The following is a 27,865-nucleotide window of genomic DNA, read 5'->3' as shown; positions in this document are numbered from 1 at the left end:
TCGGGAATCGAACCCGGGCCTCCTGCGTGGCAGTCAGACTAGACCACCATGACTCCGAAAAGTTGGCATTTCACTCCCAACTGTGCAAATTATTTTTCAAAATGTGAGGAAGATAAAATAAGACTCTTGGTGGAAGATGCTCGTAACTCCTCAAGGGCTTCAGAAGGAAGCCTATTCAGGAACAAAGCTGTTTCGGATCAAGGATTCATTTGCATGCAAATCCTGACCGCTACTTCAGTCTTTGTGGAAATAATCTCTTGTTAGGAACCCTCGCAGTCAAGGTCATTGGCCGTACGAAAAAGAGTACCTGCCTTAGACAGCATATTCTTGAAAGTTCCAGTTCCTTCTCCCCTTCCCTTTTGGTCCAGAGAATAGTTGCATTTTGAATGACCGAAAATATTGGAAAAGTCACGTCGGATTGGAAGATCACTGCACAGATGTCAGTCGCCTGATATAGAAGCAATATACTGTTTTCTGTGTTGAAGGACAGATAGGGACGAGACGAAGTACCGTGTCAATCATCCCTTCTTCACGCTCTTGGTTTTTAATGCTGCATAATTTGAAGCATGTGAAGAAACACCACAGTTTTACTCCTGTAACGGTTCGTTACAAAAATCTACTCCATAGATCTAGCTACGTTGAACCCCTGTGTATAATGTTGACTTCAAATCAAATTTTTGTCACTTTATTTATTTTTCTAACGGTACCATACGTGATATTTGCCTGTATATCGGTTTTCTTTAATAGCACAGTAAATTTTATCAGGACTCCTAATTTTGCCTAAATGATTAAATTTATGGCAGTTGAGGTCTTCACACACTTTGTGATGAAAAGGACTGATTTATTGATTGACTGATTTAGTTTATTTTAATTTGCTTTTCTGCCACTTTTGGCTAATCGCGAAGATGAGAATGAGTGATGACATGTTGAAATTGATGAAAGGACAATCACAAATAACACCTATGCCCAGGCCAAGATTCGAACACGGGATCCCTGGCTTTGCAGCATGCTGCGATAACCACTACGTCACGGAGGTCAGTATGAAGAAAAGAAGTAAGATGTCTTAGGGGTGGAGGAAATTTATTCCTCTACAGCCTACACCTGCCCTTGAAAATGTATGATGAACATGGATACTTCCTTGACACAGTTATAGTACCTGCGAAAGTTGAGATTTGTTTATTCTACCCTCATCTCCCCCGTTTAGCTAAAAGAAAGAATAACTTACATTAAAAAAAATTAACAGAGCATCAAGTGGTGGGTTAATGTATTTATCGCATTACATAAATAGCTATGTAATGACAATATATGTATCAATAATTATATGATTATATATATATATACATACATACATTTGTGTTTATTTATTTATGCTTTGCACTTCTACAGAGGACTGTAGAAGTATATAATTATGTAATAATGTAATACACATATTTATGTATGCATACATATGTACTATTTCCCATATATATATATATATATATATATATATATATATAAGTTCCCTGAATAAGTTTCGAAGTCCCTGGAACTAATAGTTGTTTATGTTAACAGAAGGAATACAGATAAATATGTATACACATATACAGTGTCTCCACGAAGTCCCTATACTCCTACTTTCATGCATCCTGTTGCAACCATGTTGAAAATAGGCTGGTATTCAGTTGCTTGGGAATGATTTTGTCTCCATGGTTGGCATCCTTTCTCTGAAGGTCACATGAAGTGCTTGCTGAAATTCATATGTCATCTGTTGTGCCATGGTTGATGTGAGAATGTATATACAATGCTGAGGAATGGTCAATGTTGTGTGTGTGAATGGCAATGCATGGGGCAAACAATGTACTGTAACGTAATGTAAAATCCAAGCATGTTATGTAAATAAATATATACATATATTGTAGTAAATAAGTTATATATCTAGGGGTAATATGTACTATGTAATATAATATAGGGGTACGAAGACTTCTTGGACACCCTGTATATCATACAAATAGATGGCAGTTTTTTCAGTACATCTTAGGGAGTACCAGAATTGCTTTATGTTTATTTCATTCTGATGACCATGTACAGTGGTTCATCTTTCACAGATGTTAATAAATACACATACATGTATTGACAGTGATCGAAAGTAGCGTGCTACTTGAAGCGATGCTACTGTATCTAGTTACAAAATTTGTGGCTGTATCTGTGGCGGTGCTATATTTTAAAAATTATAGCTGTAGAGAAGCTACAACATTCCTGTAGTTGTAGCAAAAAATTTGCTACAGCTACATTTCTTCTTGGAGTTTTGAGTTAAATTTTATAACCTCCAACAGTGTCAAAGAAAATCGATAATAACGCTTACTTGTATGTGAGGTTTAAAAGACCATGTCTATTACTAGATAATGGCAATAGGGATAATCTAGATGATAAATGTCCTGATATTGCAGATTATAGATATCCACGTAATTTCTTTAATTGATATATGAATAATTCTGATATCCAGATAACCAAATGGCATTCATCAATATAATCCGGCCAATGGCTATTTATCTTCAAGAAAATAAAAACATAAATGAAAATATGTTAATTGAAAAATATGTCAAATTTGAGTAACACCCTAATGGTAATACTCGGATATCAAATTTGAATTAATTTGCCACTTATACTATATGCACACATAATACTCAAACACTGTAGTAAAAATAGGTTACAGCAGCAATACTGCTATCAAAATGATAGAATGATGGGTATTATAATAATAAATAATGCAATCTATTTTCTAGTAAGTACAGCTACTTCTTTTGAATACTCATATTTTCTTTTAATGAAAAGTATCACAAAAGTAGTGAAGTAGCTAGTAGCAAACAGGAGTAGTGGAGTGAACTACTTTTCAGTAAATGTAGCTGTAGTGAAGCTACACAATTTTGGAAGAGTAGCTGTAGTGAAGCTGCTGTTAAAATTTAGATTTCTGATCACTCTGTATTGATAATGGTGATACAAAAAGATCTACAGGCAAAAGTAAAATGGTCCTTCCTGATGGCACAGTGGTAATGTTATTGCCTTGCAATTAAGGGATCCTGGGATCGATATCTGGTGGAGGCACATAGTGATTTGGATCCCTCTTTAAACTGTAGGTCCATTGCCGATTAGCATACCTGGGGTCTTAAATAAAAAATCGAAACAAAAAACAAAGCAAAAGAAAAAATAAATGATCCAATTTTCCAACAATTTTGGAAGAGTAGCTGTAGTGAAGCTACTGTTAAAATTTAGATTTCTGATTACTCTGTATTGATAATTGTGATACAAAAAGATCTACAGGCAAAAGTAAAATGGTCCTTCCTGATGGCACAGTGGTAATGTTATTGCCTTGCAATTAAGGGATCCTGGGATCGATATCTGGTGGAGGCACATAGTGATTTGGATCCCTCTTTAAACTGTAGGTCCATTGCCGATTAGCGTACCTGGGTCTTAAATAAGAAATCAAAACAAAAAACAAAGCAAAAGAAAAAAATAAATGATCCAGGAGAAATTTAAAATTATAGATATATCAGTACATCTTGCATCTGCTTAAAAAAAATTAAAAACTAAACCTCTCAATACAATAAATAATTTTTTGCTGAAATCTTGCTCGAGTTTAATATTTTGGCATGCATCATCAATTTTGGTTTGATCTAACATTTGGAAATGTGATTCTTCACAATCCCCAAAGGCTAATGTAAAATATTATTCTTTTCTTTCAGTATTTATCCAAAATAGGATACTGCCCTCAGTTTGATGCCATCATAGATGTTCTCACCGGAAATGAGATGCTGAGATTGTTTGCAAACTTACATGGAATTCCAGCAGAGGATGTTGAAAATGTAGTGCGAAAATGGATCACTGCAATGGGTGAGTTATAGAGCAGAGAGTTTTCATGGTTGGCATGAACGGTGCCAATCTTAGACTGTATTATGTAATTGGAATAGCATTTTTGGCAATGTAATGTCATATACAAGGGCCATTTCAAAAGTTTCTTACAAGTGTGCCACCACTCCTGTGGTTAAAACTGAAAGTGGCACTGGAATGTGAACAGTGTTGGGAAACTTTGTTAAACATGTCAGGAGATGCATTAGCAGGGTGCAGTGGTTCAACAAGCAGTTTTTTTCCTTTCTTTTCTTGTGACGTTTTATGTTGTACTAGGAAAAAGGGTCTTGGCAAATCATTGGTCTTCCTGCAACAGGTTGTGTGTCTCTCGCTGTTCTTGATTTGTTGTTTTAAGTCCACTTTATACACAGTAAGGCTAATTGGGACGGGACCTACAGTTTAAAGTGGGATCCGAACCACTTGTGCCTCCACCGGGTATCGAACCCGGGACCCCTTGATTACAAGGCGACGACGCTACCACTGCGCCATCGGGGAGGCCCTGTGTCTCTCGCTGATTTTCCCAACCAAACATGAAACTTTACCAGGACACAAATGTTCGAAAGTGAACAACCCAACTCCATTGCACAAAAGGTTGCTAGGGTTTATTGCATTGTAATATGTAGCAGCAGGGTGCAATATCATTTAAAAAAATGGTGGGGGAGGAGGCTGGCTCTTAATGTAAGGTAAAAGGTAAGGTTCCCGATGCTTATAGCACCATGCCATGAAGGCACATTTAGGGGATGTAGCGGTGGGCCCTAACATATTCTCGATCTCTGCCATTTTGGAGCTGATGTGATCATCACCATGCTGCAGCTGCAAGGTCAAGGCCAGAATAATTCCGACCTTTGCTCACCCAACCTGGGAATTGAACCTGGATCTCCCGCATGGCAGACACCCTACTGACTCTTAATGTACATGCACTATTATATGTATATGTGTGTATATATATATGTGTGTGTGTGTAAGGGGAGAGGGGAAGAGTATAATTAATTGTAACAATATTAAATATAACAGGTAAAGAAAATTATGTTTCATGATGCTGAAGAACAATGCTTGAACCAATTATATTCATCAACTTACCAAGAGTTATACTTTGAAATATTCAAGAATTCAACCACAATGTTAAAATATTTGTTATGTCACAGAATGCATTTTTTCACACAAAACTGGTGCAAAATAAGAAGCAGCTTCAAATTTTGCATAATTTCCAGGATAATTATACTCAAAAACTTCCACGGGTCATTTTTTCAGACCCCCTGTAAGACCAAAATGCCAGAAAAGTATCAGCCATTACCCTAAATAAATTCCAACCAATACTTTCCAATACCACTGGTACATCAGGGATATCATGCTAGTAAATTACAAAGTATGTCAGATGGTGTTAATAAGAATTGTTTTTTCATTTAATTTTTGTTTTCTATTAATATTGAGCAATGAGATTTTCATTCTTATGTTTGTCTTTCATTCGTGTTACTCTGACTGCAGTACTTCCATTGATGTCCAGAAGAGGGGGGAAAGGGGGACATGCCTTCCCCCTGGAAAATGAATGTCTACCTAAAAATTATATATCACACAATTTCATTTCAGTCAGTTATTTATGTTAATTGTTATAAGTGTGTTGAAGGAAAATTATAATTTCAGACAAAGTGTATTTTTTGAGGGGACATCACTATTATGGGGGAAAATATGCCTCCATTACCCCCATTGGAAAAAAAATACCATGCTTGCCCCTCCCTGGAAAAAATCCTGTGAACGTCCATGCTTCATGCTGTGATGGTTTTAGAGGGGAGATTTTTTTTGTGCAAGATTGTTGGTTTGGGGGGAAATTCCACCAATTCCCTCTAGGATTGAACACCTTGTATAGCTGTAGTTATGTGTACTTTCAGTAAGAATAAGTGTTGCATTGTGTAAAAGTGCATCTTTCATATTCATTTTTAGATTTGAACGAGTATGCCGACAGACAGTGTGGCACATACAGTGGTGGCAACAAGAGGAAGCTGAGCACAGCCATGGCTCTCATAGGAGACTTGCCGATCATATTTCTTGATGAGCCAACCAGTGGGGTGGATCCTGTGGCACGAAGGAATCTCTGGGGTGTTCTTCAGAAAAGCCAAAAAACAGGACAGGCCATTGTACTAACCTCTCACAGGTAACCTAACTCCTTTCACACCTCTGTACCTCTATGTAAATCTTTGCTATTATTGTTGTGCTTACAGTAATTTGTTCTTTGCCAGCTATTGCTGGTGAACACTAGTGGGAGTTATATATATTAATGTGCTTACTTCGTTAAGCTTTTACCACTGAAATTGTGTTTTCTAAGTGAGGGTGTTGGCACCCTGCTCCCAGATGTCTTATCATGGTGGCTTATAGGCCAGGCAATCTGGGTGACTGCCCAGGGTGCCTTTCTTGTTGGTGGGGCACCAAACTGGGATATCCCCTTCATTAGCGCCAAAAAAATATTTTTGATTACATACCTTCCTCAGCATTTCTATTTGTTTGTTTATTTATTTTTAAGTCCACTTTATGCACAGAAAGACTAATTGGGACTGGACCTACAGTTTAATGTGAGATCCAAACTACTATGTATCTCCACTGGGTGCATGGCTATTTGTTTTGAAAATAGTTGGATTTTTTGTTGACAAGAATTAATTAAAGTTACTGCTGAATAACATAATAAGCATTTTGCAAAATCATGTAGCAATTTAAGCTAAGAGATTATTGTCATTTCGATGTACAGGGCTACTACAAAAGAAGTAGACACTTTCAGTGCTTTATAAATCGAAAACTATTTATGTTATCAGGAAAGACTTTTCACTGTTTTATAAAGTAATTCTTTAAATTTTGTTTTGGAAATCACAGATGTTCAATATGTGCTCCTTGTGCCACACAGCACACATCAAGACGATAATCAAATTCAACCCAAACCCGGTGTAAGATACCTACGTCTTCACAGCTGTCGTGATGCGTTGTTTCAATCCATCTATATCATTAGGAAGTGGGGGGACATACACCTTGCCTTTGTCAAATCTCCAAGGAAAAAAGTTGCACGGTGTGAGATCAGGGCTCCATGGTGGCCAGGGTGTGAGAGTGTGGCTGTCGTTTGTTGCATGACTGATCTAGCGCTGTGGAAGGATTTCATCCAGAAAAGTCCTAACACCTCAGTGCCAGTGAGGTGGTACTCCATCCTGTTGGAAGATGAAGTTTCCCCCGTCCTGATGCAGTTGAGGCATCAACCAATTCATTAGCATTTAGTGATATGCAACTCCTGTTACCGTGTCGTCTACAAAGAAGAACGGTCCATAAACCATTGTGCAAGATTGAGTACAGAACACATTCACTTTCAACATAGCATTTTCAACCATCACCCTCAGATGTTCAGTCCTCCACATTCAGATGTTTTGTGTATTCACTTAGCCACGTAGCACGCGAAAAGTTCATTCATTACTGAAAATTATCCGCTGAATGAAGCCATCTTCTTCATTATGTTCCTGCATTTCAATGCAGAAATTCCGATGTCTAACCTTGTCATCTTCCTTTAGATGCTGTAATATCTGCAATCTGTAAAGCGTCATTTTCAGTCTCTTCCGTAAAATTTTCCACACAGTTTTTTGTGCCATTAGTAATTCCAAACTCACCCTTGCCATGAACTTTTGTGGACTTCGCTGGAAAACAGCATGGACACGATCCACTTTTTCTCTGACAGGGTGGGTCTTCCCGGACATTTGCCTTTACATAAACACCCTGTTGTTTCAAATTTTCTGTACTAATTGTAGATCAACTGTCTATAAGGTGCTGGTTTTCCGAAATGTGTTCAAAAATGTTGTACGGCAGTAACGGAGTTTGTTTTGGCAAGTTCAAGAACACAATATGATTTATGATGATATGATTACACTTCAAGGAGGTCCAGGCTAAGTTCGAAAGGAAATTCCACAAACCGGTTCCAACCAGGGCTGATATCAGGGACACTGGTTCAAACATTGAAGCAAACAGGTACTGTGCACAATGCTAAACATTCAGGAAGGTGCAGCGAGGAGCCAAAACCATGCAAAGGGATAGAAGATGTCACCACCAGAAGCCTAAGAGCATCAACAAGAAAGCTAAGCCGGGAGCTGTTGTCACCAGAAGCGACTGTGTGGAAGATACTTGATTACATCCTGAAAAAACGGTCATACCGACTTCAGGTCTAGAGCACATGTTACAAATGGAGGACTATTCTGGTCGTGAAACAATGTGTGCAGACGTGTTAGAGGCAGTGGAGGAGGAAGATTTGATTGAACACGTGTTGTTTAGTGATGAGGCCACATTTCACACATATGGAACTGTCAACCGACACAACTGGAGATTGTGGGCCAATGAACAGCCACATGATGTACCACCATGGGAACAAAACACCTCCAAAGTCAGTGTGTGATTGGGTATCACAAAGTTCAAGGTATACAGCCTGATTTCCTTTGCAGAACACACAGTGACAGGTAATGTGTATCTCACAGTAGCGTGCAATGTTAAATCAGGCAGGGGAACAGGTCACCTGCACTCCCCCCCCCCCACATGTCTCAATACAATACAGTAGACCAAGTAAAATTCAACCCTTATTGAAACAAACCAAAATAAATATATGATACATATATTCAGTGGCGGCAATTGGGTTCCAAAACTGGAGGGGGGGACAAAGACAGTATATTTCCCTTTGTAGATAAGGTTTAGCATAGTGCGGGGGCAAAAGTGGTGAAAAGTGGGTATATTACAAATTGTCAGAAGTGACATACATGAGGCACCTAACATTATATGACAATAATAATTTTAAAGCAAATATGATATAATATAAAGAGAACATTAGAAACAAAATTGTTGATGCACAACAAAAAAGCAATTTATGAGTGATGAGAGAAAGAAAATAATGTTTCGTCGAAACTTTTTTCATCTCTTTATTTGTAGATTAAGTTGACGTTTTTCTTTTCTTCTTTTTCTCCATAAAGTTGAGTATTTTTGTAATTCAAACATCCTTAATGCAATAATGGCATGCAGATGGCTGAGTTTTTTCATGACGTACGCTAGATTTGTAGAAGTTGTTAACGTGACAAAACCCGAACTGTTCCAAACTCCCTTCTCAGGAACACACAAGAACAACAATATAATTTGCCACTGGAAGAATATCCAGTTATTCATTTTACAGAGTTTTAGTAACTCGTTTGAAAATGCATTGTGTACGATATCGTCTTAGTTTTTAATTCAGTTAGGAAAGATGTTGGTTTCCTGTATTTATTGCAAAGTTCAATGAACTAAACGCTTTCATCATCAACCGCTCAATCACACAACACTCTCTTTCTTGTCCTGCCACTGCGTGCATTGAAACTTCGGTCTTGAGGCTGGTGGAACAAGTGGGCTGGAGATGTCCCCTCAGAAGCTATTTCACAGCATTTAACCAAGGTAACTTAAAGAATTTAGCAGGCGCTTAGACTGTAAGATTTTTCCAGTTCATTATGAATGTTAGATGCTAGTTCGCAATGAGATTAGGAAATTATAGACTTACTGCACTCAAAAGTATCACTATGATGTAATTAAACTTCAACGCATAGCAAAAACTTGAAGAAAAGCGAATGCTTCATGTCTCTCTGAGGGAACAGCATGGAAGTTCAGCTTCCATGGGGGATCATTTACCTTTGTGCATCATCGGAAATACTCGGCATCAGGTCGTAGAGGGTGGAAAGAAGATTCAGGCTGTCAATGCGACGAGGGTAAGTGAAGTAAACAAATGTCGTCAATTTTGGAAACTTTGATTTCAGGAGAAGAAGTGTTCTTATTATGTTAATATAGATAATTTAAATAGCTAAAAAGGGCAAAAAGTAGGAAGGAACAGCCTGTTCCCTCTGTTCCATGGAAGGACCGCCACTGGTATCTCGATATGCTGCAATTGTTCCTTCAACCACAATCACAACCACAAGCATCTTGAAAATAGTGGTTTTCTACCAGGATGGAGCCTCACCTCACTGTTCATGCGTACTTGGATGCTACGTTTCCACGTTTTGGTAGGGGATCACAACGCATATGGGCATGATCTCCAGATGTCACACCTCTTGACACTTTTGCATGGGGTTACATCAAGTCACAGGTGTACAGGGTGAAGATCGCCTCTCTTCAACACCTACATCAACGTATCCAGCATACTGTCCTTAACATGACATCGCAATGGCATCAAAGGTGTTTGGTGAAATTGTTTAATCAATGGGATTCACATTTAGACATACAGGGTGCTCATGTGGAAGTACGGTGAGGTGACACTTTCATGGATATTCTCCTGTACACCACTTATGTCCGATATTTTTCTTTCAATGTTGATTATCTCTTACCATATACTTGGGAATCCATTCAATAAATTTGTTCTAATATTAAGCCTCTTCTTCTCAAAAATGACTTGAGACTTTATAATCACCCTGTATATTATTAGTGAAAGGTTTGTGCTTCCTGTAGTTCTTTCAATGTAATCTACCAGAAAAAAGTTATGTACAGGATGTTTGATTGCATGTGTTAATTCTGTTCTTATATTAGTGCATATTTTCAGGAATGCTTAATATTTCTTTTTTGTAGTATGGAAGAATGCGAGGCTCTCTGCAATGTTTTGGCAATCATGGTGAATGGCCAGTTCATGTGTTTCGGCAGCATCCAGTACCTGAAGAACAAGTACGGACAAGGTTTCACTATTCTCATTAAACTGAATGCAGCCAGTGACAGCAGAGATGTCGAGACAGTGAAGCACACAGTGGAAAAAGCATTCTCACCATGCATACTGAAGGATGAGCACCAGGTATTTTATTTATACCTTGCAACCAACTTGATTTTGTCACTTGTGTTATTCAAATATTATTTGTAATATTTATTAACTCTTATATGGTCAGATGAGCGATAGGCATAACCCATCATTCATGTACTGTCCAATAACACATGCAATAGGCTAAGCCTGTCATTCACTACAAAATTGCATTGTGAATGAACGATGAGCTATAATCGCACCACGTGTCTTATGCACTTGGGTTGTAACCACCTGTTTTAAATTCCAACCCCTAGATATCACATTTTCTTCATTGCTGAATTTTACTTGTGCTCGTGTCAAATTAAGTTGCACCTTTGTTGATACTCTTGAGAATAGCAATTCATATCATCATTGTGGAAATTTCTTATGATGATTCCTCTTCAGATTTTGCAGTTAGTGATGATTTTGATCCTAATAGAAACTTTGTACATTATTTTCAGGTATTAATTTTACAGACCAACAGCAATTACTGCACCCTTCTCCAAAATTCTCGAAAAAATAATCTCCAATAAAATTCATGATTTTTGCTCCAAATTTAATATTATAAATGAATATCGGCATGGTTTTCAAAAAGACAAATCAACGAATTCTGCAACTGTACAATTTGTAAAAATAATCACTGAAGCCTTGGAGGACAATGAAATTCCAAGCACAGTATTTCTAGTCCTGTCCAAAGCATTTGACTCTCTCAACCACAACACACTTATGCATAAACTATATAGTTTAGGTATCCGAGGTGGCATATGTAACATAATTAAGTCATTTCTCTCTGATCGAATACAAAGCACTCAAATTGACCACATAGATAATTCCTCTATCAAAACATTTTACACCAGCTTCATATAGTCAAAAGTAGGTGTCCCTCAAGGATCTATACTTTGTCCATTATTATATATCCTTTGCATTAATGACATACCGAAGAACAACATGACTCAAACTATCACCTATGCAGATGACACTAATATAATAATTAGGGCAAAAACAAAAGAACAATTAGAGATCCAAACTTACATCTCCATTAATCAAATAACCCAGTACTTAAACACTTCTTCTTCTTCTTTTCCCTTATGCCCACTTAGGCGTCGGGTCCTTTCAGCCAGTACTTAAACACTAATAGCCTAAATGTGAACCATCAAAAAACAAATTTCATGATTTTTAACCCTGGCAACAAGAAGAACTTTGATGACTTGACGGTTTAATTAGATGAAAATGAACTAGACTATGCTACCCATGTAAAATTTCTAGGATTGATCATTGATGATAAATTAAATTATATTTGTGATAAACTCACCAAAAATCTTTATCTATTGAAAATCCTTTCACAATATAATATCAAGAAAATCAATATGAATCTTTATTATGGTCCTATTTATTCTCACTTAGAATACTGTATTACAGCTTGGGGATTAGCAGCTCACGTACATACAAAAATAGTGTTCACACTACAGAAAAGGGCTGTTAGACTTATATGCAAAATACAGCACCATCCAGATTGACATGCAGAATTGCCTTTCGCAAAAACAAAATTATGACTTTATACTCACTGTATGTTTATAAATCTATTATACAGTATGTAACATTGTTATTCGTACACATAGAATTTCCGAGGAAAAAATATCATATCTACTAGTAAATATAATCATTTTCATATGTACCTGGAAATTAATGTTAATGAAGGTTTCACCAACAAATGCCAATAAAAATGTATGTTCAAAGTGTATAAGCAGAGCATATAACTTGTGTGAAAAGAGAAAAACACGCTGTTTCATGCAACATTGTTATTCGTACAGGCAAGAGTTTCAATCTTCCTCGCATTCAGCGCCACCTCTATTCGGGCGATTTCGTGCAGTTTGCAACTTCCTAACAAGTTTGAACATGCAGGCGCGCTCCCCGTAAAGGGGAATGCTGGCGTAGGTATTGTTGTAGGCCTATCGTCTATCTATCAGCGTGTTCGAAATGGGCAAGGTGTAGGATATTAGTTCCGATCTGAAGGATGTTATTATAAATTTGGCCCTTAGAGGTTATTCGTTAAGAAAAATTGGACAAACTGTCAATAAATCATGCTCCACAGTTCAATACATAGTAAACAAATTTAGAGAGGAAGGTTCAACACAGAATGTGCCGAGAAAACCAAAAAAGAGACGGTTGAATAAACGTGATGAAGCTTTATTTTAAAAAGAGTGCGAGAAAACCTCCCGACTAAGTGTTCCTCAGTTACGACCGTTAGTAGAAAATGTTGCTGGCAAGATGATGTCCGATCAAACTGTCCGACGTGCCTTGTGGAAGCATGGATATCATGGCAGAATACCACGAAAGAGGCCTTATGTAAATAAGATGAATCGCAGGAAGAGACTTTCATTCGCGAAAGAGAACATCCACAAGGACCAGGAATTTTGGGATAGTGTCATATGGTCTGACGAGTCCAAGATTAATATATACGGGTCAGATGGGATAAATAGGGTCTGGAGAAAATCAAATAAAGACAATAATCACATTAACACAGTTCCAACAGTTAAACACGGTGGTGGGTCATTAATGATTTGGGGCTGTATGTCGTCCAAAGGTGTTGGTACCATCCAGTTTATTGATGGTATCATGGATGCATATGTCTATTCGGACATATTGAAGAACAATGTAATGCAGTGTGCCTAAAAAATGGAGCTCAAAGTCCAGACTTAAATCCCATTGAGCATTTATGGGCAATTTTGAAGAGGCTAGTGCATAAAGCAGGCGTCAAGTTCAAACAAGAGTTGAAAACTGTTGTGCAAGCCGAGTGGAATAAAATAAGCACTGAAACATGTCGGAAACTGGTTAATTCTATGAAGAACAGGTGTCAAGCAGTAATTAAAGCCAAAGGATACCCATCAAAGTATTAGAACTGTCAGTAAATTTGCTCTGAATATATTTTTTGCTTCTATATTATTAAGTGTACAAATAGAAAAGTTGTACAAAAAATGGCATGTTTCTCTTTCAGTTTCATTTAATTTATTATTGTCATTGGTTATACAGAATTTGGGTAAGATTTTATGTTCCTAATGATTTTAGTTATTGAATTGTAAAGAAACAATTTCAAAAGAGTGTATTTCCTTTCAGATATTAAAGCATTTTCTTTGAAAATCCGTGTGTATGAAGAAGAATGTTACATACTGTATATGTACTTAATGACAAAACACAATTTAGAAATGAAGAAATTCATGGACATAATACACGACAAAGGCAAAACTTCCATATCCAAACTAACAGATTAACTCTGACAGATAGATCACAACATTCTGCAATTTAAAAATTCCACAACAACCTTCCCTCTTGGCTAAAAGATACCACTCCCTTAAAGAAAAAATGCAGCTAATCAAATAATACCTCACAAACAGAGCTCTGCATGACATTATTGAACTTTAAGTTAGACTGGGTGCATGGATCAAGTATACAAAGAAATTCAATACTGTCATAGAAGCAATAATGTATCTCTAATTTTTAAAAAATCATGCATATACGTTATATATATGGGTATGGGTATGTAATGTATTATATATATTCTGCAAGTATATATGTTTATCATTGTTTTTAAGATTGTGAATATAATGTACAATTTATGTATACTTCATTATCACATGTGAAGCATGTAAAAATTTTTGTTCTTATACTGTAAAGCCTGTATACCTTAGCTTATATTATATTTTCATGTCTGACGAACTCCATACCCATGCAAAATTTGTCAACGGATGAATAAATATTATGATTTTTATTATTTATCCAAAATATGTTTTCACTAACATTATGCAATTGTATACTTTTTTCTTTCCTTTCAAAAAATTGTTACAGAAAAAAGTCATGAATGTGAGAAAATTTATATAAAATGTAACATATATCTGTGGAAAAAAGAATTGTAGATTTTAAGGGGAAAATGTTAAATAATAACATGCATAACATATTTTCTATGATTTTTTTTAAAAAAACAGCAATTTTTTTCCTCAGTAACACTTGATATTCTAAGTCCTGTCTGGAAAGGGTTAAAGGTTCAACCTCCACTCCCTTGAAACTTCTGGCATGTTGGATTAATGAAAGTTCAAAAACTGAAATCAGCAACTAATTTTCAAATACTTATTCAAAGCTCGAAAGAATGAAATGCAGAGACAATTCTGGAAAAAAAATTAAGAAAACTCTTTCTTGAGATAATCAAGCCAGAATCTTCAAGCATTTGGAATTGTATTAAATTGGTTTTATTCCTAGAATCATAGTCCATTCACATCTCCTCCACATTCACATCTGACCTGAGATAGCATTGGATTTTTTCCTAGAACAGTTATAATAAAGCCACACAAAGAACCAGGAAGTATTTAAAAAAATTGTATAACTCAACCAAGAAGAGAAAAAAACGTGACTCTGTCATGGCCTGTCAACCCTAAGTAAGCAAAGTGGCAATGGGTGGTGCAATCAGCTGCTTGTCATGCAATCCTGCCCCATCATTGTCATATTTGTTCAGTGCGATTGTTTATGGCACCATAAAGGAGAAAACCATACACAATGCAAGCAGAGATGTAATATCTAAAGTTGAATCTTTTGATGATGAAGAAAGGGAAGGGAGTTGCAAATATGGCAACACACGGGCACAAGCAAAGAGGAAAATATTTTCTGTGGTGACAGTGAGAGGACTAAACAAATGACTGTCTACTTTAGTTTGAGAGTTGGTAATAGTGTTAAGACTGTACTAATGAAAAAATATTAAAATTATTTATTTAACTCTTAAATATAACAAACAGTAATACAACTATTTTCTTTCCAGGGTTTGTTGCATTATCACATAACTGATCAATCCTTCTCATGGGGGAAGATGTTTTCTACAATGGAAAGTGTGAAAAAGACATTCCCCATAATAGAAGACTACACCATAAGCCAGACAACATTGGAGCAAGTGTTCCTATCATTTGCACGGAAACAGAAGATCCAAGACCAGAAATAGATTTAGTGAACAGGATGTTAAAGCAAATCTGTGATATATCATGCAATGGAACATTTTAGAATTCTGTCCAGTGTATATCCTCTTTGTGAGCATATTTCACTCTCAATTTTTGTATTCAATATTTTCACTTTGCTTGTAAAAATGTTTAATTTACCTATTTATCTTAGTGACTCACAGTCACTATTCACATGGTTGTTAATGATAGGTTTTTATGCAACACAGCACAAATTATTTTATATAAGGTTTTAATTTAATAAACTATATTTATTTAACGACCAATTCCTATTACTGCTTCCATTCTAATCAAATTGCTATGGAAAACTTCCATTGTTATTTGAAGGAATACCAGCAACACTGTGTTTACAACTGACATAGTGCCGGATCTAGAAAGTGGGAAACCATGCAGTTTAAGAGGGAGGGGGCTTGCCATGTCTTTTACATAATCAAATATGTGTATGTAAAACAATAAACACAGTAATTTGTCCATCACTACCAACTAAAATACCATCAAAACATTGTAAGGTGAAAGGATTTGTTGTTCACTTTAAGTTGGTTAAAATGCAGTAGTTTCCACCTAATAACTTATGTCCATACCAGAAACTAAACATTAATTTCTTTCTAACCACGCAAGTGTTTCTTCCCTAGATCTGTGGTGTGGAACTAGAAGTACATGGAAGTCCACAGGATTTTTTCCAGGGGGGCCAAAACAGGCATATTTTTCACCATAATAGTGATGCTTCCTCAAAAAACACAGCTTCAGTCTGAAATTATCATGTTCCTTCATCGCCCTTATAATAATTAACAAATTACTGTAACTGATATAAAATTATGTGGGAAATGTATAATTTTTAGGTGGACATTAATTTTTCAGGGGACCTTGCAACCCACCCCTAGCCCCCCCTCCTTTCTGGACATCTACGACGAGATTCTACCATACGTATATATATATGTATGTATACACACACACATGCACACACACATTGAAGAAACTGAATAACAGCAAAAGTTTTGACATGTCCTTTCACAAGTGTGTGTATTGTACATAGGGCCCAAATTTTGTAGATCCAGCACTGCACTGGCAACATTGTTAGCATATGGGAATATTCATTTATCATTCCTGCCATGTCTGTCTTCTTTTTGTATCTCTTTGGTCTCTTGACAATGTCTTAAGGGGTAGTAAGCACATATTTGACGAACTATGAGATCATTAAATATTTAGTCAATTTATCCTCATTTAAGATCTCTATTCCATGTCTTATGCTAGTCCAAGTCTAGATTTCTAAGCAAATAATATTCAAACATAACCATAACAAAACGATAGTGAATACCATATTTACTCATGTATAATGAGCACTTTTTCCCCAAATTTTTGCACCCAAAAACTGTGGTGCGTATTGTGCATGGATTTTTTTTTTCATGTTTACGAAACCTTATCATGTTATATATTGTTGTAAAGCTTGAATTCTGTAGTTTCTGAATATGTCAACAGTATTCCTTTCAAGATGGTGACACTAATATGAATGCAGTTGAAACAAACTCGCACAAAATGAAGGAACGTTCTGATTTTTGTGGTACTTTGGATGAAAGAAAAGATAAGGAGAAAGAAAATAACAATTAAAATGTATTATTGGCCAAATAATATGGATTGTGTAAATGCCATAATGAAAGAAATCTTATTCTGCTAACTGCTAGTTTGACGGTCCTGTATGGGCCTGTTATAAATGTTACGTCAGTCATGGAAAAGGTATATATTTTGAAGTTGTTTTGTTTTTAGAAAAAGTAAAGAGAAAATGAGCAAAACCACGCATAAAAGTTTATTTAAAGGCCATTTTCAATGATTTTTCACTTTGTAATATAATGTACTGCGACACAAAAAAAACAGTGCTGTTCTGGCAGACTTTGAGCATGTACCTCCCATCACATGGGATGTGTATCAGCAGTATTTGTTGGGTGATAAATAACAGAAAATAACTTCGTGAGTATTGCAAATCCATAACATAAATTTGATCTCGCTTTCTACTATTACAGAATAAATAAGGTGGTTAAAGAGTAAAAGCTTTGGGATGCTAAACACAGTGGAGGGAGATGGGGAGGTGGCTTTGGTTGGACACTTACTGTTTACACAAGAGGATATTCTTCTCTTGGTCCACAAAGCAACAGGTGACTCATTGAATAGGTATGATGTCATCAGCTTTTGATTGGCATTGCAACATCTTATGACCTACAACTAAGAAATCCATTTCTTGAACCTGGATTATACTGTGCATTATACAAGAGATAAATTTTTTTGTCACTTTCCCCCATCAAAAACTAGGGTGCGCCTTACGCACGCACGTGCATTATACACGCATAAATATGGTATCTTGGCACAAGGTTTAAAATAATTACGTTGAAATCAAGAGTGAGTTAATGTTAAGGACCAGTTTATAATTGCAGTGTGTGTGTGTGTGTGTTGAATTATTGTACAAGCAAGAAGTCAAATATAAAAATAATGACAAAAAATGTAAGGACAAGACTAGAAGGAAGATTATGTGTAGAATGTATCATATTTTTATTCCTGTACTTACATAGAAACTTTATTTGTGTGCTTTATCCATAAAGAATTCACTGTCAGATGACATAATGTATTTTTCTACATATTGTTTTTTAAGTTTATTTTCAAACTGTGTGTTTATTACAGAGAGAAAGAGATAAAATAGAGAATGAGAGAGAGAGAGAGAGAGAGAGAGAGAGAGAGAGAGAGAGAGAGAGAGAGAGAGAGAGAGAGAATGAGAGACAGAGAGAGGAAGAAAATTGAGACAAGATGCATGAATAACTCTTATAAATAAAAGAATTTCCTGAACAGTGCCAGTAAATATAACGTTACTTGCATTAACAATCAGTATTTAGTATTCAACAAATTGTGAATTGATACAGTAAAATTTAAACATTGCAGTGATGTTGAGTAGCTGACTTAGTGGCTCAGAAGCAAAACCTAACCCACTGCTCGAAATTGAGTTAACACTGGTTCCAGTTCTTGCATAATCGTAAATGACTGTCATTCTGTAGCTGGTAATTGGCAGAAACATGCAGGAACATGTGGGTAATCCACAAGCCACAATGGACACATGTTCACTTACATTTATCTTGCTTGGTTCCATACAGGTGTGGGTTATTGAGTTTACTGTTGATCTGCTCTCTTAGCCTACATAGCAAATTTCTCTCCTTAATCCAGGATTATCTACACTCACGGACACAGCGTGTCAACCTTTCAGGTGCCTGTTCTGATTTTCTTCCTGTCTTGTATGGGGTGCCACAAGGGAGCATCTTGGGCCCTCTCTTGTTCATCCTATACATGGACAATCTCTCAAAGACTTTCCTCACTTCCTGTCAATATACTCATGTTTGCTGATGACTGTAAACTTTTGAAAGAAATCTCTCGACCACCCAAGATGCTGTGATTCTCCAGAATGCTCTTTCCGAACTAGTCACATGGTGTAAGCAGTGGAATCTACAACTTAACCTGCAGACATGTTCCTCCCTCACAGTCTCTTTAAAAAAGAACAATACATTCTCACTATGTTCTTGAAAACAATTATATTGTGACCCGAAAAGATCTAGGTGTTATCATAGATGAAGAACTGAACTTTAAGGAACACATTGCAGCTACAACTAAAAGTGCAATGCGCCTCGTAGGCCTCCTCTACAGATTCACTGAATTTGATACTCCAACTTCTCTTAGCCTATTTTCAAGTCATTCATTTCTCCGATTTTTGAATACTGCTCTCCACTCTGGGCCATGGCTTCCAATATGAATCTTTCTAGCATGGATTTCGTTCTCAGCTTCTTTACTGCCATTGTTTGTCATGCCTTCTCTGCAGCATATTCAGAAACCTGACTACTTTGAACATTCAGATACTGCAGACCCGACGCAATATGGCCGATATGAATTTTTTCTATAAAGTCATCAATGGAAAAGTAAGATCTGAATTTCTACTTACAGAATTCAATTTCAGAGTTCCCTCTCAATCGACCCGTATCACTCAATTGTTCCACAACTCTACCGCTTGGCTTTCCCTTATACAACACTCCCTGTCCCACAGGCTGCCCCAGTTCTATAATAAACTACGCACAAACATAGACATTTTGCTCCTGATAGTATTTTCCGATCTTCTCTAAGAATTAATGTGTAAATTTTTGTGTGTTTCCTTGTTTATGTCTTATCATGTTTATATTTCCTTTTTTGTTTTTACCTAAAACCATCTTGACTTGTTCTTGTTGATTTATTAGAGTTTTCAGTGTAAAATGGTCTTACAAGTACTGTATGACTATACACACACACTTTTGTTGTATGCATTTGTGTCCAATTTATTGTTATGGAAAATCCAGTATTGCCTACACTCAAAGAATGGTGTGTTTTGTCTTTCCTGTTTTTAATGTAAATAATTGTAATGTAATAATACTGTATTTTAAAGAACAACAGGAAGTAAAAACTATAATTTTGCTAAGGTCAGCAATTTTATTTCTTACCTGGAATGAAAATAGTATATTTGTTTGTAACCTTCTTTCATCCCTGTTAGATTCACCTGAACAATATAAATTTAAAGAATTTGTTTTAGTCATAGGCATAACTTTGTGGGAAAATTTTCAGGTTTATTGAAATTTCCAAGTTCAGGTACCTGACGAGCAAAGTAATAAAGGGTAATATTTGTGATTTTGCAAATGTCACAGTTATTTAGCAAATAATTCTAGATATTATTATTTTTATGAGATGAAAAGCTTTGAGTCTCTTCCCCCCAAAGTTAAGCCGCAAGTTTGATTCTTCTACCTCAAAATTAGTCCCCAAGTTAACCCCATGTTTTAGGCATTTACACTCACACACACACATACACACACACACACATACATATGATGTTCATCTAAGTTGTATTTTGTATTTTTGTCATTTAAATTCACTTGTCTTTATGATTGTTAGATAGGAATAACTAACACTGCCAGTTTTCGGACTTTAGCCTTTTATTTTGGCATTAGTAGAGGACAATTCACTACAACATCAGTGAGGGGGAAGCGGGGAGTGGTTCACTTGGACCACTGTTTCCATTTAACCATCATCCTTCCTCCTTCTCACACTTCAATGGTTCGTAAGAGTGTATGTCTGTCAGTTTCCAAAAGTATCAATCATTGTTTATATGGGGCATTGCAGATATTAGGGGTGTACTTGCAAAATACAAGTTGCGAGCATCAGCAGTTTTCCAAAAGTCTGTCCTATTCTAAAGCAAATTTCAGAGTATTAGAGGTGAGGAAGACTCCTGACTCCTGTCACACATTGTATGAGTTCCTACAGTCTTCAGTGTATACCGTATCATGCCGTAGGCATCACTCGAACCCAGGACGTCATAAATAAATAAGCTAATCATGTTATAAAAAGGGGTCCCGCTGAAGTGTTGGAAAAGAGCTTCTTAAAAGCAAATCATGCCAGCGACCTTCAGCAGAGTTGGAAAAACTCCGCTGACATGACAGAATATGAAAATCAGTAAATCAGCATTTATGCTCAGAAATCGCCATTGCCAAGGGATGCTCCAATACAGCAATAAAGAAAATTGACCTTTGTCGAGTTCACCCTTAATATCCATAACACCTTGTATCTTCTAGGTCCATAGTGAAACTTGTATCTTGCTGTGTACATAGTGTTGAAAATGTGTGCAATTTGGTGAATATTTTGAGCAAATTACTTACAATTTTTGGATGGTGGGTAGGGTGTCTGACTTGTTTCACAATGTTCTTTGTTATCATTTGTAGCAATTTCTGCACAAATATATTGACAACTGTTAATTTGCATCAAAAACCATCAACTAACCACAAATTACAAGAAAAATTAAAGCAAATGATTGGTCCAATAGGACTAAATATTTATTTCATTGAATTCTCAACTACACACTGTTCTTTGGCATAGGAAATGAGAACATGATTCTTGACCAATTCACCAAATCTGACTCATGACAATCGACACTTCCTTCATTGTATTCCTTCCAGTAATCCCAGCTATACCTCGACACCAAACCGCGCCACACCTAAAAACACAATAATCTGTTGTGAAAAAGCAGCAACTAACATGAAGTGTGTACTAAACTCCGCATCAGCTAACTGTAGACCAGGTGAATGAGAACAAGTCTCTGCACAAAATGGCTTCACCAATGAACAGTGAGAGAAATGGGATTGTGTAATGGGTGACAGGAGTTACGAGATGTCCTCCTTTGCTATGCAGCATTGCAAACTTTGAAAAGGATAATACCAAACGCACATGGCAAACGGACCGTATTTTTGTCTCCAGGTCCATATGGTTGGCAATGCTGCACTTTCACCACTCTATTTTCCTTCTCCTCCTCTGCCGATATGTGCATCCCTGCTCTACAGTTAGCTGGGACAGGGTATAGTTTTGAGATTTTGTTTAAAGTTTATTTTATGCAGAGATAAGTTAATTGGAGCTGGTGTACTGAAGTTCTCACAGAAATCTATGTGTAGCAAAACGTATGAACTCTGAATTATGAATGCCCAAATCCAGATAAAATTTTATCCAGGTATCTGATAATTTTCTATCTGGATTTAAAATATCCAGATATCTGAAATCTGAAATATTCATATAAACTGGATTATCCAAAATATCCAAATATCTCAATGTGTACATTATCCAGACTTTTTTTTTTGTTTATCCATTTTGTAGGTTATCCTTTTATTCATTATGTTTGTGTTTCACTGTACAAATTTTCTACAAATCCTTCACCAAATCTGTACTATCTGGATATCTGAATTATCTAACTAACTAACTAACTCTCTAGCCTTCTTAAACCCGAAGGTTCATGGCTGCAGCAACACAGGCCTTCCATCTGTCCCTATCTTGAGCAAGATCTATATACTCTTTTCCATCCCTACCAATTTCCTTCAGGTCCATCTCAACGTTGTCCCTCCATCTTCGTCTTGGCCTTCCTACAGGTCTCTTACCATCAGGTTTCCCAACAAGAACCTTGTAAACTCCTCTTTCCTCTCCCATTCGTGCCACATGGCCTGCCCACCTAAGTCTTCTTGATTTAATTATTCTAATAATATCTGGACATGAATACAAATTATGTAGTTCTAAATTATGTAACCTTCTCCACTCACCTGTCTCCTCATCCCTTTTAGGTCCAAAGATTTTCCTAAGGATCTTATTTTCAAATACTCTCAATTTATGTTCCTCTTTTAATGTAAGGGACCAAGTTTCACACCCATATAATACTACAGGCAAAATTACTGTTTTGTATATTTTAACTTTTAGTTTCTTAGATATTAAACGAGAAGACAAAAGTTTATGAAGAGAGAAGTAACATGCATTTCCTGAATTAAGCCTACTTTTTATTTCCTCTTTAATATCATTTTCATTTGTTAATATTACTCCTAAGTATTTGAATTTGGAAACTGGTTCAAACGAGTTGTTATCAATAATTAGATTTTGATTATTACCTAATACTTGGTTTCGGCCTGTAAGCATATATTTAGTTTTCTCTTTGTTAACTTCCAAACCTATCTCTTTAGCAGTTTTGAAAAATATTTTAGCATTATTCTTAATCGTATTTATATCATCCCCCAGTAAGTCTACATCATCTGCATATGCTAACAACTGAGTCACACCATTTAATTTTAGTCCTTCTTTAGTTTCTTTTACCTTCCTTACAGCATATTCTAAGGCAAAATTAAAGAGCAATGGAGATAATGCATCTCCTTGTTTTAACCCATCATGAATTATAAATTTGTCAGACATATTATTACCCACACGAATTTTACTTTCTGTTTCACTGTTGCATATTTTTATCATACTAACAAGTTTCTTAGGTATTCCAAACTCTACTAATATATTATATAATTTATATCTTTTGACCGAATCATATGCTTTTTTGAAATCAATGAATAGCTGATGGATATTTTGATTATATTCCCACTTTTTTTCAAGTGTCTGTCTGATGTGAAAAATTTGATCTGTAGTTGATCTGTTGCGTTTAAATCCACATTGATAATCACCTATAATTTCATTAGCATATGGGGTTAGTCTTGTTAAAATAATGTTAGACAATATTTTGTATGTTGTTGAGAGTAGAGAAATTCCACGGTAATTATTGCAGTTCATTTTATCACCTTTTTTAAACACAGGAACAATTATGGATTCTTTCCACTGTTGAGGGATTTCTTCTTTATTCCATATTAAACAAATTAATTTATGAATTTGACATATTAATGAATTTCCACCATATTTAATTAACTCAGCTGGTATTAAATCAATGCCAGGTGCTTTGTTATTCTTAAGCCTTTTAATAGCATCTTTAACTTCAGTCAAGTTAGGTTCTGGAACTAAAGGTTCTGCTGTGTGTACTTCATTTACTTCTGATTTATCTCCTACATGGACATTTAAAAGGTCATTAAAGTAGTTCTTCCATCTATTTAGAATATCGCTTGGGTCAGCTAGAAAATCACCGTCTTTATCTTTTATCAAGTTTACTTTAGGTTGCCACCTCTTTCTAAATTCATTTACACCTTTATATAAATCTCTGATATTTTTATTTTTGCTGTTTGTTTCAATTTCGTTAATTTTGCTTTTCAAGTAATCTCTTTTTTTACTTCTAAACGTGCGGTTAACTTCTCGCTTTATTCTATTATAATTGCTTAGATTTGTATCATCCGAGTTATTTAACCACCTAAGTCTAGCCTGATTTCTTATTTCTATTAGATTATGACATTCATTATCAAACCATGGCTTACTTTTTCTTGGTTTATGGTATCCTATAGTTTCTTTAGCTGCTGATTCTATTGCATTACGTATGTGCTCCCAATTCTTATTTACGTCTGTTTCATTTATATTTTCATCATCATTTAAATCCTGCAAAACATCAAATCTATTTGACAGTTTAATTTGGTAATCTTTCTTAATTCTTTCATCAGCAAACTTTCCTGTATCAAATTTTATAACTTTTAGATTTTGTTGCTTATGATTTATCACTGAGAGTCTTTCTCTTAATTTAGCAATTACTAAATAATGGTCACTGGCACAGTCAGCACCTCTATGTGTACGAACGTCAATTATACTAGTATGCCTTCTCTTATCAATAAGAATATGATCTATCTGATTATGAGTTTTACCATCTGGAGAAGACCAGGTATATTTATGGATATCTTTATGTTTAAAAGTGGTACTTTTCACAATTAAATTCTTTGAGGTTGCAAAAGTAATCAATCTTATACCATTATCATTACTTAATTCATGAAGACTTTCTTTACCAATCGTGGGTTTAAATGTATCTTCTTTGCCAATCTGTGCATTACAGTCACCTAACAGAATTTTCATATCATACTGAGAAAATTTATCAAAGACCTGTTCTAACTCTGTATAAAAATCATCTTTAGTATTATCATCTTTATCTTCCGTTGGTACATGTATGTTTATTAAAATAATTTTACACCACCTACCCTGTAAAACTGCATATGATATCCTATCATTAATAAATTCTACTGTTTTAAGAGCCTTAATAATTCTATTATTTATGAAAAAGCCTGTTCCAAAATTATGATTTTCAGTACCACCATAGAAAAAAGTATAATTTTTAGTTTTACAATTCCCTTCTCCTGGCCACCTAACTTCCTGGACAGCTACTACATCTAATTTATACTTGTCTATCTCATTAACTGTACACTGAAATGCCCCAGGCCGGTAAAGGCTCAGAACATTCCAGGTGCCTAATTTAATATCCTTATTCCTAACGTAGACCTTATCCTTAGTCCAGAGACCTCCCAAAGCAGTCCCCACCCGGAGATCCGAACGGGGGACTATTTTACCTCCGGAAAATTATCTTGATAATCAAATTATCTGTATATTTATACTATCTGGATATTTGGATGATCTTGATATTTGTATTATCTGGATATCCATATATCTAAATTATCCTGATTATTTGTTAAATTTGAAATGGATATTGAATAATTTGAAAATCGGATATCTGTTATCCGAATTTTGTGACCATTCCTACTCTGAATGAATATATGTATGTACAATTTGGAACACAAACTGCACTGCACATGCACTTTTCAGTTCACACATCACAAAAACAATAAGCTGAGAACACCAAACCAGACACGCAATCTAAAAATCCCTCCAATTACAAAAATTGTCATAAAGCATCCCCTCAGCTAGGATAATTTACATAAACATCTCCCCATCTGCTGCATTGACTCCATGTTGTTCCATACTAACATTCTCCCACATATCAACCAAGTATTCACCCCCAACTAGGAATTTCCACTTCGACCACTGACTATAGGTGACCTATAAATTGTCCTACACCTCACATCCAAGTGATAGATAAAAAATTATAAATATGTGTTTTGGAAGGGGGACTAAATCTATATGTCAAAAGTGTCAAACTATAGCCTGAGGACCACATCGAGCTCATTGTGTCTTTCTATGTGGTATGCCTTAGTACTTATAAAAACTTTTAACTTTATTTAGACATTACTATCCATTAAATAAAGATAATGTAATGTGACCATGATCAATTAATTACTCGCATAGTAACTTGCCCTGCATGAAAAATGTTTTGGAACCCATGGTCAAATTGAACTACCATTAGACATTAATTTTAAAATTATACAGTCATTATATTGCTATTAATATTTACTGTTAACCTGCGGACAAACAAAAAGAAAATCCAAAATGTAGTACTGGTTACTAACTAATTTAATCATAATCTTTGCCCTGTGAATTCACAGGGCATACACTTATCTGAATTGTCTATTCTTCTTACCACAGCACTGGTGTAGGGCGATGATAGCCTAATTAGCTTCCCACACAGCACACAAATTTCCAGGTGAGACATCTAATGGATAACTTCTGGATATTTGTGCCTAAATCCAGGAATGTCCAGTAGACATCCATATGACTTACCCTGGATATCCATTTGTCCATCCAGGAAACACCCATTAGATATCCAGGAAGGATATGTTTTGGATATTCTGTGGATTACTTTTGGACACCTTTTAGACAATACATGGATTATTTTGAACATGTTTTGGACATTTTATGGATGACTTTTGGACACGTTTCTGCCATCAGTGCAACTTGGTTTGCATTATTGGGACATTATGTGGATGCTTTTATTTCATTGTGGATAGGGATATATTATGGACTAAAATTGGTTCTAATCTGGACATTATCCCGATACTTTTCACACATACTTTGGATACGGAAAGAACATTCCTGGACTAGATTTATGCATATCCAAGACCTAATGTACTCATATGCTTATAACAACATCATATCCTTATAACTGCATCAGAGAGTTTGAATCCTAACATAATTAACTTCAGACTAGATACTATGAATGAATCTTTACATGGATATCAAAACATTTATGCCAATTTTTTAATAACATGTGGACTTACCACAAACCCCATGAGTATCCAGGACAAGAGATCTCTGTATATCCATAACATCCATGGATCTGATCTGAACATTGTGAATATCCTATGGATGTCCCTTGGAGATTTGTGTTGTATGGGTTGTAATGAGGTAGTGAACTATACCCCTGTCCCAGCTAACTGTAGAGCAGGGAAATGCATAGCGGCAGAGGAGGAGGAGGGAAATAGAGTGATGAAAGCACAGCGCTGTGAACCGTGAATGTACGGAAATTTCATGGCATGTATAGGCGTATGGTCCAGAACTTAGTCTGTATGCTAAATGTATAGCTTGTCAAAATTTGCAATTGCTGTTTTATCCTTAATATTTCTCTAAGAAATTCTTAAACCAAGCGTATAGACCTGGAGACAAAAATACGGTCCGTTTGCCATGTGCGTATGGTATTACGTATTGTTTTCAAAAGTTTGCAATGCTGACATTGTGATACAGAGAAAGTTGGTAACTCCATTCGTCCATTATGGAATCCCGTTTCCCTCACTGTTCATTGGTGGAGCTGTCTCGTGTCACTACTTGTGCAGAGACTTGTTCTCGTTCACCTGGTCTACAGTTTGCTGGTACAGGGTATAGATAGATTGGTAAAAAAAAAAATCTGATATCCATAGTCTTCTGTCGTGGCAACTTTAGTTGGTTTTGACTACTTTATGACTGTAAGCAGGGAAGATGTCTGCTCATGTTTGGAGGGAACCAATGAGGGAGCCAGCTGACACCATGAAATTGTTAGGTAGAAGTTCACATTTAATAT

General features: G+C 35.9%; 1 protein-coding gene across 1 annotated transcript in view; it reads left to right on the top strand.

Annotated features, from left to right (window-relative positions):
• The window catches only part of LOC145979756 (phospholipid-transporting ATPase ABCA3-like), a 148,258-nt gene extending 128,736 nt beyond the window's left edge, over positions 1–19,522 (top strand). The window contains exons 23-26 of the mRNA XM_083112742.1: positions 3,720–3,867; positions 5,821–6,031; positions 10,468–10,684; positions 15,474–19,522. Of these exons, the coding sequence (XP_082968868.1) occupies positions 3,720–3,867; positions 5,821–6,031; positions 10,468–10,684; positions 15,474–15,650 (753 nt within the window). The 3' untranslated portion in view covers positions 15,651–19,522. The remainder of the gene's footprint in view (positions 1–3,719; positions 3,868–5,820; positions 6,032–10,467; positions 10,685–15,473) is intronic.
• Positions 19,523–27,865: the final 8,343 nt, after the last annotated feature.

This window comes from Lepisma saccharinum, chromosome 26 (assembly GCF_977018435.1).
Source record: "Lepisma saccharinum chromosome 26, izLepSacc3.1, whole genome shotgun sequence".
In the NCBI taxonomy this organism is placed as follows: Eukaryota; Metazoa; Arthropoda; class Insecta; order Zygentoma; family Lepismatidae; genus Lepisma; species Lepisma saccharinum.
Note: the sequence above shows the minus strand (reverse complement) of the source record. Positions and strands in the feature narration are given on the sequence as shown.